The 15,791-nt window shown below is 54.9% G+C and overlaps 2 protein-coding genes across 2 annotated transcripts in view; one reads left to right on the top strand and one right to left on the bottom strand.

Annotated features, from left to right (window-relative positions):
* Nucleotides 1-3,205: 3,205 nt before the first annotated feature.
* On the top strand, nucleotides 3,206-11,313 carry Tmem120a (transmembrane protein 120A). The gene is made up of 12 exons (XM_050129262.1): nucleotides 3,206-3,412; nucleotides 5,087-5,205; nucleotides 5,412-5,528; nucleotides 9,493-9,552; nucleotides 9,749-9,844; nucleotides 9,996-10,085; nucleotides 10,181-10,246; nucleotides 10,346-10,407; nucleotides 10,492-10,584; nucleotides 10,693-10,757; nucleotides 10,847-10,915; nucleotides 10,996-11,313. Exons 1-12 carry the CDS (start codon nucleotides 3,332-3,334, stop codon nucleotides 11,107-11,109), a joined length of 1,032 nt encoding a protein of 343 aa, XP_049985219.1. The 5' UTR covers nucleotides 3,206-3,331; the 3' UTR covers nucleotides 11,110-11,313.
* A 161-nt stretch (nucleotides 11,314-11,474) lies between these two features.
* Nucleotides 11,475-15,791, bottom strand: part of Por (cytochrome p450 oxidoreductase) — a 43,036-nt gene continuing 38,719 nt past the window's right edge. Inside the window, exons 7-16 of the mRNA XM_050129261.1 lie at nucleotides 15,671-15,760; nucleotides 15,169-15,267; nucleotides 14,148-14,264; nucleotides 13,937-14,055; nucleotides 13,089-13,270; nucleotides 12,852-13,001; nucleotides 12,454-12,724; nucleotides 12,226-12,371; nucleotides 12,042-12,127; nucleotides 11,475-11,950 (exon numbers count right to left, since the gene is read on the bottom strand). Coding sequence (XP_049985218.1) covers nucleotides 11,806-11,950; nucleotides 12,042-12,127; nucleotides 12,226-12,371; nucleotides 12,454-12,724; nucleotides 12,852-13,001; nucleotides 13,089-13,270; nucleotides 13,937-14,055; nucleotides 14,148-14,264; nucleotides 15,169-15,267; nucleotides 15,671-15,760 — 1,405 coding nt within the window. The 3' untranslated portion in view covers nucleotides 11,475-11,805. The remainder of the gene's footprint in view (nucleotides 11,951-12,041; nucleotides 12,128-12,225; nucleotides 12,372-12,453; nucleotides 12,725-12,851; nucleotides 13,002-13,088; nucleotides 13,271-13,936; nucleotides 14,056-14,147; nucleotides 14,265-15,168; nucleotides 15,268-15,670; nucleotides 15,761-15,791) is intronic.

Raw genomic sequence — 15,791 nt, 5'->3', positions numbered from 1 at the left:
TCCTGTCAACCAGACTAGCTTCTAACTCACACCTCCTGACTGCTGGGATTAAAGGGATTAGAGGGATGCACCACCACTGCCCCGCAAGCCTTTTATTTTTTTGAGACAAGGCATCATGTAGACTGGGATGGCCTCACACTCCGCGTAGCTGAAGGGGACTCTAACCCATACTCTTGTGGCCTTCTCCTCCGCAGTGCTGAGATTACAGTGTGCACCACTGTTTAGTTTGTGTGTCGATGGGGGTGAACCCAGGGCTTCCTGTACACAAGCTAGGCAGGCACTCTACCAACTAAGCCACACCCCCAGTCCTGCACTGGCTCTTTCTAATCCATTACACACACAGACACACATACACACACACCTTTAAACATGTATTTTAGATTTTTAAAAAAATTTTATGTACCTAGATGTTTTGCCTGCACCATGTGTATGCCTGGCTCCTACAGAAGTAAAAAACAGGCATTAGATGCCCTGGAACTGGAGTTAAAGACAGTTGTTAGCCACCATGTGAATGCTGGAAACCAAACCTGGTCCTCTGGAAGGACAACCAATGCTCTTAACCACTGAGCCATCACTTCATCTTAAGAACTGAGGTCTGCCAGGTGGTGGTGCATGCCTTTAATCCTAGCACTCAGGAGGCAAAGGCAGGAGGATCTCTGAGTTCGAGGCCAGCCTGGTCTACAAGAGCTAGTTCCAGGACTGGCACCAAAGCTACAGAAAAACCCTGTCTCCAAAAACAAACAAACAAACAAACAACAACAACAAAGAGAACTGAGGTCTCACCTAGTGGTGGTGGCGCACGCCTTTAATCCCAGCACTCAGGAGGCAGAGACAGGTGGATCTCTGAGTTTGAGGCCAGCCTGGTCTATAGAATGAGTTCTAGGATAGCCAGGGCTACACAAACAACAACAAAAAGAACTGAGGTCTCATTACATACCCCTGGTTGCCTTTAGCCTTGCCATTTTCCTGTGTTCATCTCCTGAGTGCTAAGATTACAGGTGTGTTCTAACATGACCAGCCTTCTTAGGCTCTGGTCCAATTAACAGAGCAGATGCACTCTTCCTTCTGGCTCCTCAGGAACCCCCACCCCTGGAGGCAAGCTGTGCCCCCCACAACTACACTCTGGAGCTGCCTCTGGCTGGAGCGGCTGTCGAACGTACTGGTGACTTCCACTCTTTGGAGGTCACCTAGGGTGATGCAGAGCATCACAGGGTGGAGCTCCTCCAGCTCAGACTTTGGGATTCTCCTGACTTCTGTGTCCCCAGAATGGGGGTCTTTGCCTAATGCCCAGAGCCAGCATTCTGACCACTGCCTCCAGATCACTGGGTATAAATTCTGTTCCCAACTCTTTATGAAGGAGACATGTTGGACCTCTTATCACCCAGTCCCAGGTTTCTAGAAATTGTATGTCCCGTTTTTCTTCTTTTCTTTTTGTTGTAGACAGGGTTTCATGTAGCCCAGGCTAGCCTGGACAACTAACTATGTAGCCGAGGATGACACTAAACTTCTGATCTTCTTCTCAAGTGCTGGGAATACAGGCATGTGCCACCACACGAGTCAAACCCAGGGCTTCCTGCATGACTCAGGTCCTAAAATTCCACAAATCTTTACAGATGTGTGTGTGTGTGTGTGTGGTTTTTAAATTATATTTTATGGGCATCTTTTACCTGCATATATGTCTGTGTGTCACATATATGCTTGGTGCCTGTGGAGGCCAGAAGTGAGTGAGGGTCAGATCCCTTGGGACTGGAGTTAGAGATGGTTGTGAACCACCACGTGGGTGCTGGGCACTGAAACCAGGTCCTCTGGAAGAACTGCTCTTAACCACCAAGCCATCCTATAGTATTTTACATCTGCATATGTAGGCATTTCTTGACACTTGCGTGCAGACCAGAGACTTTGTTGAAACCGATTCTTTCTATAACGTGGGTTTTAGGATTGAATTTGGGTCATCAGGCTTGCACCAGGCACCTTTGCCTGCTGAGCCCTCTCAAGTCCTGAAGGGAGTTGCCTAAATCACTTCCCCAGACTCACGGATCACTAGGGGACTGATGGGTAATGTGTAGGGTGTCAGTTATTTAAGACAGCATCCATAAATTGGGTGGTGGTGGCACGGGCCTTTAATCCCAGTACTCAGGAGGCAGAGGCAGGAGGATCTCTGTCAGTTTGAGGAGAGGTCAGCCTGGTCTACAAGCAAGACCAGGACAGGCACCAAAACTACAGAGAAACCCTTGTCTCCAAAAACCAAATTAAAAAGAAAGAAAGAAAAAGAAAACATCCCTAGCTGAAAGGTGGTACCACACACCTTTAATCCCAGCACTCGGGAGGCAGAGGCGGGTGGATCTCTGCGAGTTGAGACCAGCTTTGTCTACAGAGCGAGTTCCAGGATAGTTAGGGCTACACACAGTGAAACCCTGTCTCGTAACAAACGAAAGAAAGAAGGAAAACACCCCCAGCTACCACCTGCCACCTAGAACTTTCCACGGAGAGCCATGAATGGTAGGTGTCCCCTGATGAGGATGACCTGGAACTTCTGATCCTTCTGTCTGCACCTCCCAAGTTCAGGGATCACAGGCAGGCATCTCCGCATCCGATTTATCACGTGGTGCTGGGGATTAAACTCTGTTTCCTGCGTGCTAGGCAAACCCTCTACCGACTCAGCTCTAGACCCACTGGTAAGTCATCAGCAGGGATACGGTGGGGAGTTAGGTTTTGTACTTTAGAAGCAGCCTACATGCTGTATGAAGGACATGGGAGGTGAGTACGAAGGACTATGGCCAGGAAAAGGGTATCTCTAAATTACTGAGACTGCCTGACACGGGCTGTCCCAGGAGAGGGGCAGCTTCTCAAGGACAAAAGTGTGTGAAGTGCAGGGTGGATGGCTCACGCTACTAATCTCGGCACGCGGGAGGCAGGGGCCGGGGGGGGGGGTGTGGAATCGCTCCGTTCCAGAGCAGCCAGGGCTACGTAGTGAGACGATATCTTAAAAAAATAAAAATAAAGTGTTGGAAGCACGTGTCGCCTTGGTTTGTGAGTGGTCGGAGGAAGCGGGTCGTGCGGGTAGGATCGCGGGAGCACAGGTCCGGTTACAGAATCGGGAGACGCCCTGCGGGCACACGGCCACGCCCAGTTCCCGTCCCGGACTCCGATTGGCTGCTCCTAGGGGCGGGGCTCGCGCGCTGATTACGCCGGGCCCTTTCCCGTTGGCAGCAGCGGCAGCGCGAGCCCGGAAGCGGACGGGGGCGGTGGCGGAGGCGCCTCGGGCCGGCCGGGGTTGCAGCTCCGTCCTCCCCACTCGTGGCTCCCCGCGGCCCGTGGCGTGGACAAAGACATGCAGTCCCCGCCCCCAGACCCGCTGGGCGACTGCCTGCGCAACTGGGAGGATCTGCAGCAGGACTTCCAAGGTATCCAGGTGAGCGTCCCTGAGGCCATCCGTGCCCCGAGCCGTGTCTCTCGGTCTCGGGGACAAGGGTCGGGCAGCCCTAGATTAGACATAGGGTAGCTCAGAGGGGTCAGGGGTCGAGGCCCTCTTCCACTTTTCTTCTTAAATGTTCGATGGCAGCCCCGATTGCCCGCGCGTCCCCGGCGTGCTTGGGCGGGATCCTTCTGTACTGGGTCTTCTCGACTTTGTGCAAAGGCCTTGAAAACAGGCCAGGATTCCTCTGTTGCCTCTCCCACTGCACTGCTAGCCGACCTGGGACCGCGTCCCCTTCCTGGAGAGTAGTCACCCGAGGCAGAGTCCAGCAGGGCCCGGCCTTTTGATTCTGTCACCCTGCAAACGCCTTCCCCGCCCTTGGCCAACTCCTTGCTGAATGCTGCAGGGAAGCAAGTTTAGGTAAAATCCAGGTTTGGATGGAGATCTCAGCCATCTGAGACAGAGGGACAGCGCCCACCTAGGGGCAGGAGAAGGGTCCCTTGCCTTGGCGCGTGTGGTTCTTTCTTGTAGGGAGAGGTGGGCGGGGCAGACTGTACCCGAACCTCCTGATTTGGCAGTCTGTCCCAGACCTTTGGAAAACCTCCCAGTTCCAGTGGAGGTTGTTCGTGGCCTCTCTGTGCCCACACTAGAGAGAAGGAAGCTGCTGCTTCCAGGAAGGCTGTCACTGGGCAGAGGTGGCATATGCTAGAACCTGAAGAGGATGTGGCAGCTGGGCTTGGCATGAGAAACACCCAAATAGCGGAGCCTGGCCAACTGGAGACTAGGTTAGACCTTTGCCTCTGCTGGACTGCTCCCAGCCTCATGTCTCCACTGCGGCTGCCAACCCTTCCCAGCCTTCCGGTACTAAAACTCTCTCTAGAGGCCTAGATGGCCCCAAATCTCCCAGTTTTGCCATCACTACGATGCCCTCTGCCTTGATTTTCCCACACTGCTCCTTGCCCTGTCTTTACTTTGCAACTTGCAAGGTTCACCCACCAGGGCAAAGTGCTTGGGCCAAAGGTGCTTGCAGGAGGGGAGCAGACGGGAGGGACTGGCCTTAGGACTGAAAGCTGGTGACTTTGATCCGAGAGGACACATTGGGAATGCCTGGGTAAAAAGCACCGTGGATAACCCTGGATTCCACTCCGTCAGGTTAGGTAGGTAGGAGGAACTGAGAAGGTGAGGGTTGAGTTCAGGCAGCCCCTATGGTCTAGAGCAGTGGTTCTCAACTTGTGGGTCGCGACCCATTTTAGGGGGAGAACAGCCCTTTCACAGGGGTCGCCTAAGACCACTGGAAAGCACAGATATTAACATTATGATTCATAACAGTAGCAAAATTGCAGTGTATGAAGTAGCAATGAAAATAATTGTATGGTTGGGGGTCACCACTGCATGAGGAACTATATTAACGCTGAGACCCTTTAATAAGGCTGAGAACCACTGCTCTAGACTGTTTGAAGATGATGCCAGACGCAGGTGGCACAGAACACCCAGGCAGAGCTGAGGACAGCTGACCTGTTGTTGAGGACCGGTGGAGGATCTGAGTTTACAGGATTCAGAAACCTAGCTCCTGGTTTGCCTCGGTTGGAGCTATCTCTGGAGGTCCCCAAGCAAGCTGGTTCCCTGCCCCGACAGCTCCCCAGTCAAGCTTACGCCCTCTCCTCACCCTAGGAAACACACCGCCTGTACCGCCTGAAGCTAGAGGAGCTGACCAAACTCCAGGACAACTGTACCAGTTCCATCACACGCCAGAAGAAACGGCTCCAGGAGCTGGCCTTGGTGCTGAAAAAGTGAGGGTGGGGTGCCTTCCCGCTGGGGTGGGTGCTGTTGCGCGGTGGGTGTGGGTGTGGGTGCCATTGGCTTACCCCAGCGTGGCTCTTCTACTCTTCCACTCCCTGGGCTCTGTTCCTTTCTCTGTCCCGAAGGGTTCCCACTGGGGTTCCTGCAGGACTCGGGCTCCCCCACCTGCACTGACTGACTCCCGCCATACTCCCAGATGCAGACCTTCTCTCCCACCCGAGTCCACGGAGGCCGCGCAGGAGCTGGAAAGCCAGATGAAGGAGCGCCAAGGCCTCTTCTTTGACATGGAAGCCTATTTGCCTAAGAAGAATGGGTGAGTCCTTCCTTCTTCCAGCTCCAGGGATTTTATGAAGCCCTAGCCTCTCTCGGTCAATGGGCAAAGGAGACCATGCTGACGGCCCAGCTGTCTGACAGCTCACGGTCATGGAAGCTTGAAGGGGAGAGCTCAGGGGATTGGAGCCTCAGTGATGGACGTCTAACCCCACACATGGCCAGACACAGCTTCCTGGTGTAGGGACGCCCATGTCATCTTCAGAGGCAAGGAATGAGCACATGCCTGTGGTCCTAACAATTCTGGAAGCCGAGGCAGGAGGCTAGGGAGTCCAAGGTCCTCTTTGACTATATAGTGAATTCAAAGTAGCTTGGTCAGCATACTGTGTGTCAGGCCTGCCAGGGCTATAGAGTGAGACACTCCTTCAAAAATAAAATAAAATAAACCAGCCAGGTGGTGGTGGCAGAGACAAGCAGATTTCCGTGAGTTCAAGGCCAGCCAGGTCTACAGCGTGAGTTCCAGGACAGAGAAATCCTGTCTCGAAAAACCCAAATAAAATAAAAATAAAGCAAAGGGACTGGAGAGATTGCTTAATGGTTAAGAGCACTGGTATTCCTCCAAGGGACCAGGGCTTGATTCCCAGCACTTACATGATAGCTTACAGCTGTCTGTAACTTCAGTTCCAAGGGATCCAACACCACCTCTGTCCTCTTTGGGCACTAGGCACACATGTGGCACACAGACACACATGCAGGGAAAACACCCATACATATAAAAAAAAATTCCAATGCCAAGTCAAGGGCTGGGGATTTAGCTGACTGGGTAGAGTGCTTGCCAGACATGATTGATGCCCTGGGTAATAGAGCTGGGTCTGTGCTGGGCAATGCATTTGTGTCCTGGACGGTTTTTATGTCAGCCTGACATAGCTAGTGTCATCTGAGAAGAGGGAGCCTCAGCTGAGAAAAATGCCTCCTCATAAGATCAGAATCAGGCTGTAGGCAAGCCTGCAGGACGTGTTCTTCCTTCCTTCTTTCTTGTTTGTTTTTGTTTTTTTGAGTCAGGGTTTCTCTGTGTAGCTCTGGTTGTCCTGGAACTCACTTTGTAGCCAGCTTGGCTTTGGACTCAGAGATCCGCCTGCCTCTGCCTCCCTAGTGCTGGGATCAAAGGCGTGTGCCACCTTGCCTGGCTTTAATGTAGGGCATTTTCTTAATTAGTGATTGTTGGTGGTGCCATCCCTGAGCTGGTGGTCCTGGGTCCGATAAGAGAGCAGGCTGAGGAAGTCATGAGGAGCAAGCCAGTAAGCCACACCCTCCATGGCCTCTGCATCTGCTCCTGCCTCCAATTTCCATTTGGTTTGAGTTCCTACCTTGGCTTCCCTCAATGGACTTTGATCCAGGGTATGGAAGCCAAATAAGCCCTTTCCTCCTCAAGTTGCGTTTGCGCACGGTGTTTCATCACAGCAATAGTAGCCTTGACTGAGACCAGGATAGTGGGGTGTTGCTGTGGCGGACGTGCCCATGTCCTTTTGGGGAGAATTGTGGAAGGACTTTGGAACTTCGGGCTGGAAAAGTCATTGAGCGTCAAGAACTCAGTGGGCCGTTCTGTCAGCGCTCGGAAGGGTAATGCTGAGAGCAGAGCAGACAATGGAGGCCTGGCTTGTGACGTTCAGGGGGAAGGTTAAAGACTCTGTCGTGGGCATTTGTGACTTAGAATTAGGATTCCGTGGTTCTGCTGAGCCGGGGCGGACCAGCATTGCTGAGGTGAAGGTGTTCCGGGAAGTGTTCCCTTAGAGTCAGCACACAGAGACTGTGTTCCAGAGGTGGCCATGCCTCGTTCTGGCTACTGTGCTTGGTTAGGTGCAAAAGTCACCCAGGTGGTCCTGGTTTGAAGGCATGAAGGGTTCATGGGGAGCAGCTGAGGCTTGGCACTGTGAGAGGCCAGGAGAGGCCGTTGGTGAAGGTGCAGCCTCGGTAGTTAGCCCCAGAATGGAAGGGGTCACAGAGAGAAGTTGAGGCTTAACACCAGGAAGAGAGCCTGGGAGAGGCTACCCAGCTGTGTCTGGAGACCCCAGCATTTTGGAGATGACCGTACCATGGCATGACCACCCAGGAGAGCCCCAGCTGTAGAGTAGAGCTGGCCTGAGCAGAGGATACTGTGCAGGCTGAAGATGGTGGAGCCAGAGAAAGGACCCAGGCCCCTCGGTAGTGCTCTGAAGACTGAGTCCCAGACGCTGGCCACTGAGTTCTTTACACAGTTGGATGGAGTTCGGTTTGGTCTTCTTCCTATTATGACTGCACCCTGGTTCTTCTCTCTCAAAGTAAAGTATTTTTAACTGATTTTGAGCCCACAGTTGAGAGACTTTGAAAAAGGTTTTGGAGTTTTACAGAGACTTTTGAATTTTAAAAGGGACTTTGTAATTTGTTTTGTTTATTTTTCGAGACAGGGTTTCTCTGGGTAGCCCTGGCTGTCCTGGAACTTGCTCTGTAGACCAGGCTGGCTTTGAACTCACAGAGATCCGCCTGCCTCTGCCTCCGAAGTGCTGGGATTAAAGGCGTGTGCCACCACCGTCCAGCAGTACTTTGTAATTTTTAAAGAAACTGCGCTTTTGAAGTGTTTGAATTGGCAAAGTCTTTGCTGATTTTAAGTTGGTGATACGGTTCATATTGTGATGTTTATTAATGCGAGATCTTGGGAACGAGCAAGAAAGGAAAGGTTATTAAATAGTGTCGCGGTGTCGAGTTGATAAGGGGTCAATTGTCTGGACAAGTTTTCATGTCAACCTGGTCCAAGCTAGAGTCGTCTGAGAGGAGGGAACCTTAACTGAGAAGCCACCTCAGTAAGCTCAGGCTGTGGGCAAGCCTGTAGGGCGTTTCCTTAATGAGGCGGGAAGGCCCAGCCCACGGTGGGTGGGGCCACGCCTGGGCTGCTGCTCCAGGATTCTGTAAGAAGGCAGGCTGAGCAAGCCAGTGGGCAGCACCTCTCCACGGCCACCGCATCAGCTCTGCCCCCAGGTTCCTGCCCCATTTGAGTTCCTGCCTTGGCTTCCTTCAGTGACGCGCAGTCCAGGATGTGTGAGCCTTAGAAACTCCTTCTTCCCTGCGTCGCTGTCTTTCATCCCAGCACCAGTGATCCTAACTAAGCATCTTTGAGGACAGAGGCTCCATTCTCTCTTCGGGAGTTCAAACTCCCAGCCGTCTTTGTAGGAGGAAGGCGTCTCTTTGCCGTACCGCTGAGGCTGAGGTCTGAGTGGGGACAGAAGCCCCTCTGCTGGGCGCAGCTGGTTCGTGAGTGACACAGTGTTGCTGTCACACCTGGGGTTTCACTAGTGGGAGGGGTGGAGAGGCAAGGAGCCTGGTTTTGTGGGTTGGTTTTGATGGCATATTTTTGAGACAGGGTCTCTTGTAGCCCAGGCTAGCCTCAGCTTCCTGCTAGCTTCCTGCCTCCACCTCCTAAGAACTGGGATTACAGGTGTAAGTTTTTATGTGGTGCTGGTGACTGACCCCAGGGCCTCGCAGGTGCTAGGCACATACCACCGGCTGAGCCATCTCCTCCACCTGGAGTTCTGAAGGGAGACGGGAATGAGGGCCGATGTGTGGCTATGGCTATGTATGGGAAGCACTGAAGGGGACTCAGGCCCGAGTTTCTTGGAGTTGAAAAATCAAAGATTTTTGATTATCTTGGGATAGCAAGAGAAGATAACCATCCGCCCAGATGCCAAGTCCCCGTGCCCACACGTGAGGAGTGGTTTTAGATGTGGGGATAGTTTCTCAGGGGAAAGGGCATCCAGGCTCTCAAGGTACCTGTGTGGGGAGGTCCCAGACAAAGCACCACAAGCTGGAGACACTGTTTACCCAAGGACAGGATTCTGGAGCAGGCAGGGAGAGAGGTGAGGTGTCATGTGTGGTTGGTCAGTGTCACCCCTTAAGTTTAGAACTTGGCCAACGGGGAAGACAGCGGGCTCTAGATTGTAGTGTTTCTGTCACTCAGGCCGTCTTCTGTCCCTTAGGTTGTACCTGAGTCTGGTTCTGGGGAATGTCAACGTGACACTATTGAGCAAGCAGGCTAAGTATGTAATGCTGGCTGTCGAGGGCTGGCTCTCACCCAGGGTTCCCCCATCTACCTCTGACTTGGCTTGGTGTGGTCTTGGGGTTCTGGGTCAACTTCTCCAGGCTGGCCTGTGACCTCTGGGCATGGTGGAGAAGGAAGCCCCCACCCCTGCATGCCTACCCATGAGTGCGGATGCCTGTCCCTCGCCTCACCAGGTTTGCTTACAAAGACGAGTATGAGAAATTCAAGCTCTACCTCACCATCATCCTCATTGTCATCTCCTTCAGCTGCCGCTTCCTGCTCAACTCCAGGTGTGCACACTGGGCTGGGCTGGGACGGGGTCAGGGACACGGCTCTGATCTTGGTCTTGTTGGGACAGGGTCTGGGACAAGGCTCTGATCTTGGGCTGGGCTGGGACAAGGACAAGGCTCAGACATCACTTCTTTGTACCCCACTCCCCAGGGTGACGGATGCCGCCTTCAACTTCCTGCTGGTCTGGTATTACTGCACCCTGACCATCCGAGAGAGCATCCTCATCAATAACGGTTCCAGGTGTGCATGTGCAGTGGGGTGGGTCATGGCACACGGGGACTTTGTATCTGGGGGAGCCGCTCTGCTTCACAGGGGTAACTGGCACTCTCTTTTAGGATCAAAGGCTGGTGGGTGTTCCATCATTACGTGTCCACGTTCCTTTCGGGAGTCATGCTGACCTGGTGAGTGACCAAGACTTCAGTTGACAAGGGGATGGGGTGAAGCCGAAGCTCCAGGCTCTCTTACCTCCCCTTCCTTCCTCTGCTTCCCCCTAAATTTAGGCCAGATGGTCTCATGTACCAGAAGTTCCGGAACCAGTTTCTGTCTTTCTCCATGTATCAGAGTGAGTTTCCTTGCTAGGGAGGGGACGGGGGAGAAAGCCTGTGGCCCAGAGCGGGTCTGACATGCGCTCCTGTCGGCCACCCAGGCTTTGTGCAGTTTCTGCAGTATTACTATCAGAGCGGGTGCCTGTACCGCCTGCGCGCCCTGGGCGAACGGCACACCATGGATCTCACCGTAGGTAAGTCAGTTGGCCCTGCTCTGCAGCCCTGAGGCCCCTGGGGAGTGAAGGTTTCCTGTCCCTTCCAGCCCTTCACCACTCCAGCTTTTCCCTACCCCTCCCCAACAGAGGGCTTCCAGTCTTGGATGTGGAGAGGCCTCACCTTCCTGCTTCCTTTCCTCTTCTTTGGACATGTAAGTCACACTTGGGTGTCCCCGTCCACCCCTTGGTCCCAGCGGACACCACACTTACTGAAGAGACCCCCCCCCCCCCCCCCCCCCAGTTCTGGCAGCTTTTTAACGCGCTGACACTGTTTAACTTGGCCCGGGATCCTGAGTGCAAGGAGTGGCAGGTGAGCCAGGGGACTAGGATGCACGGGAGATTCCATCTAGACCTCCCTGTCCTGACCCCGGCTGTCCCCAACCCCTGCAGGTGCTCATGTGTGGCTTCCCCTTCCTTCTTCTCTTCCTCGGCAACTTTTTCACGACCCTCCGAGTGGTACACCAGAAGTTCCACAGCCAGCAGCACGGGAGCAAGAAGGATTAGAGTAGATCCGATGGCCAGCCCCAAAGGGGCTTCTGACCTGTGTGCCAGGGGGGCAGCAGGTTGGGGCACCCCTATGTGGATGGGGGATTCCCTTCTGTGCCCCCTGAGCTTCGTGGGCTCTGTGGGCCCTGAGGAAGGCCTGGGCCTGGAGCCCAGCTTGCAGTATTTGGGTTCTGGGCCTCAATAAAGGAAGAGAGGCATGGAGGTCTCTGACGGATTGTGGGTGTTTTCTCCTAGGGGAAGCAGGACTTGGGGCCCCCAATACAGCAATGCTGATTCTTGGCTCTTGGTCTGGGGAGGGGGGTTGTCTAACTGAAGCAGATCCCAAGACAGACCCCATATTGGCTCCAGCAACACCAGGCAAATACAGAAAACAACTTTATTCCAAGGGCCAGGTTATTTAAAATTATATACACTCATTCAAAATCGTGTGGTGGGGCTGCACCCAGCTCAGCGGAGAGAAGAGCCCCTCTGTACAGCTGCCGAGGGCCTAAGGCACCATCACCCAAAGGTGGGCCCAGTCCCTCTTGCCATGTGCCCTGCCTAGGGGCCCAGGAGGGCATCACTCAGGCCAGGAGGAGTCAGTTCCTGGGCCTCCCTGTGTCGAGGCCAGGCAAGAACCACCAGAGGTGGAGGTCAGCAGAAGGGAGCTAGGGAAGTGATTACAGGGAACGAGGGATGGGAGGGCGGCAGCTCCTAGCTCCATACGTCCAGGGAGTAGCGGCCCTTGGTCATCAGCTTCTTAACATAGTCCACAGCCTGGGTGTGCTCCATGGGCCCAAACTCGGCCACAATGTCATAGAAGGTGTTCTGCACATCTTTGGCCATATTCCGAGCATCCCTGGGTGGGGACAAGAATGTGTGAGGGGACTTGGAGCCACCCTGTAGGTGGGTAGTCAGCACCGGGTGCCTCCCCAGGCTTCTCTGCTCACCCGCAGACATAGATGTGGGCACCGCCTTCGTGGATCAGCTTCCACAGGTGTTCTTTGTCTCTCTTCAGCAGGTGTTGGACATAGACCTAGGGGATGGGGGAGGGGGCTGTGAGCAGAGTCCGGACGCCACAGCGCCACCTTTGCATGGGGCAGCCCAGCCTGTCAGCACAGCCACCTGCCTCACCTTGTGGGCCTGCTCCCGGGAAAAGGCCACATTAAGCTGGGTGAGGGCCCCGTCCTTGTGGAAGCGGGCCAGCTCTTCGCGGTAGAGATAGTCCTCATCTGAGCGCCGGCAGCCATAGTACAGCACTGTCTCTCCAACCTCCTTACCTGGGCAGGGGTGAGGCTGTGGTGAAGGGGAGCTCTCTGGCCTGGCCCTGACTCCTCACAAAACCAGAGCCCTGTGGCTTACCTTGCTCCCGGAGCCAGGCTCGCTCCTGGATGAAGCCCATGAAGGGGGCGATCCCTGTACCAGGGCCTATCATGATGACAGGGGTGGTGGACTTGAAAGGGAGGCGGAACTGAGATTTGCGCACAAACATGGGTACCAGGGCCCGGCGGCCATTCTCGCCTGCTGGTTCCTTGGCCCGAAGCCAGCTGGTGGCCACCCCCTTGTTCACTCGCCCAGACTTCGCTTCATACTCCACAGCCACGGCGCAGATGTGCACGGAGTTGGGGTGCACCTGGAGGAAGGACTGGTGTGAGCCTGGCCTCACCCCCCTACAGTCCCTTTCTTGGTGGTTTTCCTTGAGGGTACCCAGAGTCCCTCGCCCTAGGGGGTGCCTCCCTGGCTGAGCTGGCACCCTTCACCTTGGAGGATGAGGCGATGGAGTAGTAGCGGGCCTGCAGCCGTGGCAGCAGCTCGCACAGGTGGTCTATGGGTGGCCGCAGTGATGGGTAGTCTTGGAGAATGGCTAGGATGTGCCTCCTGGCCTCCACCACCCAGCTCAGGTACAGCTCCTGGGGAGACAGAAGGAAGGTGGGTGACCTGGGATATGTGCTGGGTGAGGGTGTGGAGGGGTGTGGAGGGGGAACACGCAGGCTCACCTTGCCCTCGCCTGAGGACGACGCCATCTTGTGCAGGTGCTCCTGCTCCGAGGGCTCCGAGGCATACTGTGCCAGCTCGTAGAGCACATTGGTGCGCGGCGGGTTGGTGATGTCCAGATAGTAGGTGAGGGCCGTGCGGTAGGTGGTGGGGCAGGGGAATGGGTGCTTCTTGTTGGACTCCTCTGCAGCACAGAAGGGGGACTGAGTGAGCGGTTGCCCCCTGAGGCAGGGCAGGGTGTCATAGGGCTGGAGGTGCTGCAGGCCTTTGTAGCAGGAAGCTGGTGCTCCAGCCTGCTCTCTATTGCTTCCTTGGCTCTGTGGGACGGCTCAAGCTTTCTGCCAGGCAGAAGTGTCTGTCAGAGGGATCTAGCCATTGTAGGCTGCCAGGTCTTAGAGGAAGCATAGTGTGTGTGTGTTGAACAGAACCAGCTCCTTCGGTCCACGTGTTCTAACTGAAAGTCACTAAGGGCAGAGCCAGGACTTGGGCGGGTACTGTGTCCACAGTGGAAGGCCCTGGGATTCAGCAGCATCCAGTACCTGCTTACTGTAAAGGAACCTAGAAGGCATCAAGGGTTGCCAATCCCAGGAGCCTATAGCCACAGCTGTGGAGCCTGGGCCTAAGATACAAGGCTTGGTTTAGCAGCCCTGGTCCAGGAGGATGTATGGCTGGGTGGCTTCCCTAGCTGCCTGGCTCTTGGCCTCAGGTGTCCTCCCTCTATAGCTATAACAGGGCTAGAGGGCTAGACCTTCATACATAGTCTTAGGGCATGGGGCCTTAGCACCCGGGCCACAGGCCAGAGCAGAAGCTCAACCTTCAGGCCTAGTCAAAGCCCTGTTGCAGGACTCACCATCAAGATTGTTTAGAGACATGACGACGTCCAGGTCAGCCCCCAGGATCTCCCCAATCTGGTTGACCAGGGTTGAGTCGTTGGCTGGGTACACGGCCACATGATCTCCAGACTCATACCTAGAATGGAAGCGCAAGGCTCAGGAGGAAGCGAGAAGATGACTCTGTGCCAGGCTTGCCCCAGGGGAAGGGAGACGGGAGGCGGCAGGTACCTGATCTTCGAGTCTGAGATGTCCAATTCCAGGTGCATTAGATGCCGCTCAGTGCCCTGGTTCAGCTTCCGGTTGGTGGTGACAGCAGCCAGGAATGGATTCTTGGCATCGAAGGGGCTGATGGGAAGAAAAGTCATCAGTGATTGGATTGGGACCTGCTTATACTAAACGCTGGGAGCTAGAGCTGGTGGGCAGAGCAAAGGGACACAGACAGGAAAGCAAGCTGGCTCCTAAGAAACATGTGAGACCCTCTGCATTCTGCCTATGGGAGGGCTGGGCCACGGGGTGGAGCCACCGTGGAAGCTACCTAGGTTCTGAGATACTTGCATAGCACTTGGCGTTCACACTCACACAGAGACCACAGCGTGGCTAGGCGTGGCAGATGGAAGAGTCTGCCCAGCAGGATGGCTGGCATGACTCAGGGCGACAGATGACTGGGGAGGCTCCAGCATGAATAATCTGGGCAGCACCCAGGGGTACGCAGGGTCAAAAGTGAGCAACATGATTTGGACTTTTTTTGGGACAAGGTTTCCTGTAGCCCAGGCTTGCCTAGGAACCCGCTTCACAGGTGAGGATAACGGGGCTTTGGATCCTCCTTCCTCCACTCCTGTGTGCTGAGCTTGAGAATGTGCCCCCACGCTCAGTTTGTGGAGGGCTGGGGATGGAACCAGGGCCTCACACATTAGGTGAGCACACTGTCAGCTGAGCTGCCATGCCCAGATAGCTGTGGATTCTAAGGAAAGGAAGTGGGCTTCTTGCCCAAGTTTGACCTGCCAGAGCTGGCTCCCGAGGTCTCAGTGGGGAGCAGTGCCTGTCCCTCGGGTAACTTGTGCCCTTCCATATACAGTGGACGTGAAGGTGCAGTACCCCGCTGTGCTCACTCAATTCCATATACAGTGGACGTGAAGGTGCAGTACCCCGCTGTGCTCACTCAAATAATGACTGGAGGGACACATCTGCTTGGGATGTGGGTACACGAGGGGCCCCAGGTCTGTCAGCCGCACTTTCTTCCTCCACTTACGGTTTCTGGTTCTCGTAGCTCTTCAGACGGCCCATCTCACCCGTGTAAACCTTGGCAGTGTCAACATTTTCGTGGACCACGAGCTCATACTGGCGAATGCTGGGAGGGGAAAACCAAGGCTGGGGTCAGGGCTGGGAGGAAGGGGGTTGCAGGGCCAGTCATAGCAAGAAAGGGTTGAACTGCACAGTGGTCATGGGTGGAAGACATAAGGCAGCAGGACACAGCGGACCCTGTAGCAGTCACAGCAGAGAAGCAAGAGGCAAGGGAAGGGCTGAAGCCAACCCCGAGAGCCTGAGAGGATCAATAAGCCAGGACACACAGCTGCAAAGGAAGTCAGTGTCCTGGCGTTGCCACGGGACAGGAAGGGAGACCCCACCTCAGCCCACTCACCTTCAGGGAGCCCCCTCACCTGGAACAAGGACCTCCCAGATCCCATGCCCATCCCTCCTCACTCCATCACAGGGCCACCCACCCCAGGCTCCAGCCGTGGCCTTCCACTTACCTTGACTCCTCCCCAGTGGCTTCCACCCCGAAAAACTCGCACACAGCTGGCCAGAACTGCTCCCTCCATGTGATGAAATCCTCTTCTAAGCTGGAGAGAGGAGAGGCTTAGCTGGGCTAGT

This window comes from Alexandromys fortis, unplaced genomic scaffold (genome assembly GCF_014885135.2).
Source record: "Alexandromys fortis isolate MF-2015 unplaced genomic scaffold, M_Fortis_MF-2015_v1.1 scaffold_312, whole genome shotgun sequence".
NCBI lineage: Eukaryota > Metazoa > Chordata > Mammalia > Rodentia > Cricetidae > Alexandromys > Alexandromys fortis.
Note: the sequence above shows the minus strand (reverse complement) of the source record. Positions and strands in the feature narration are given on the sequence as shown.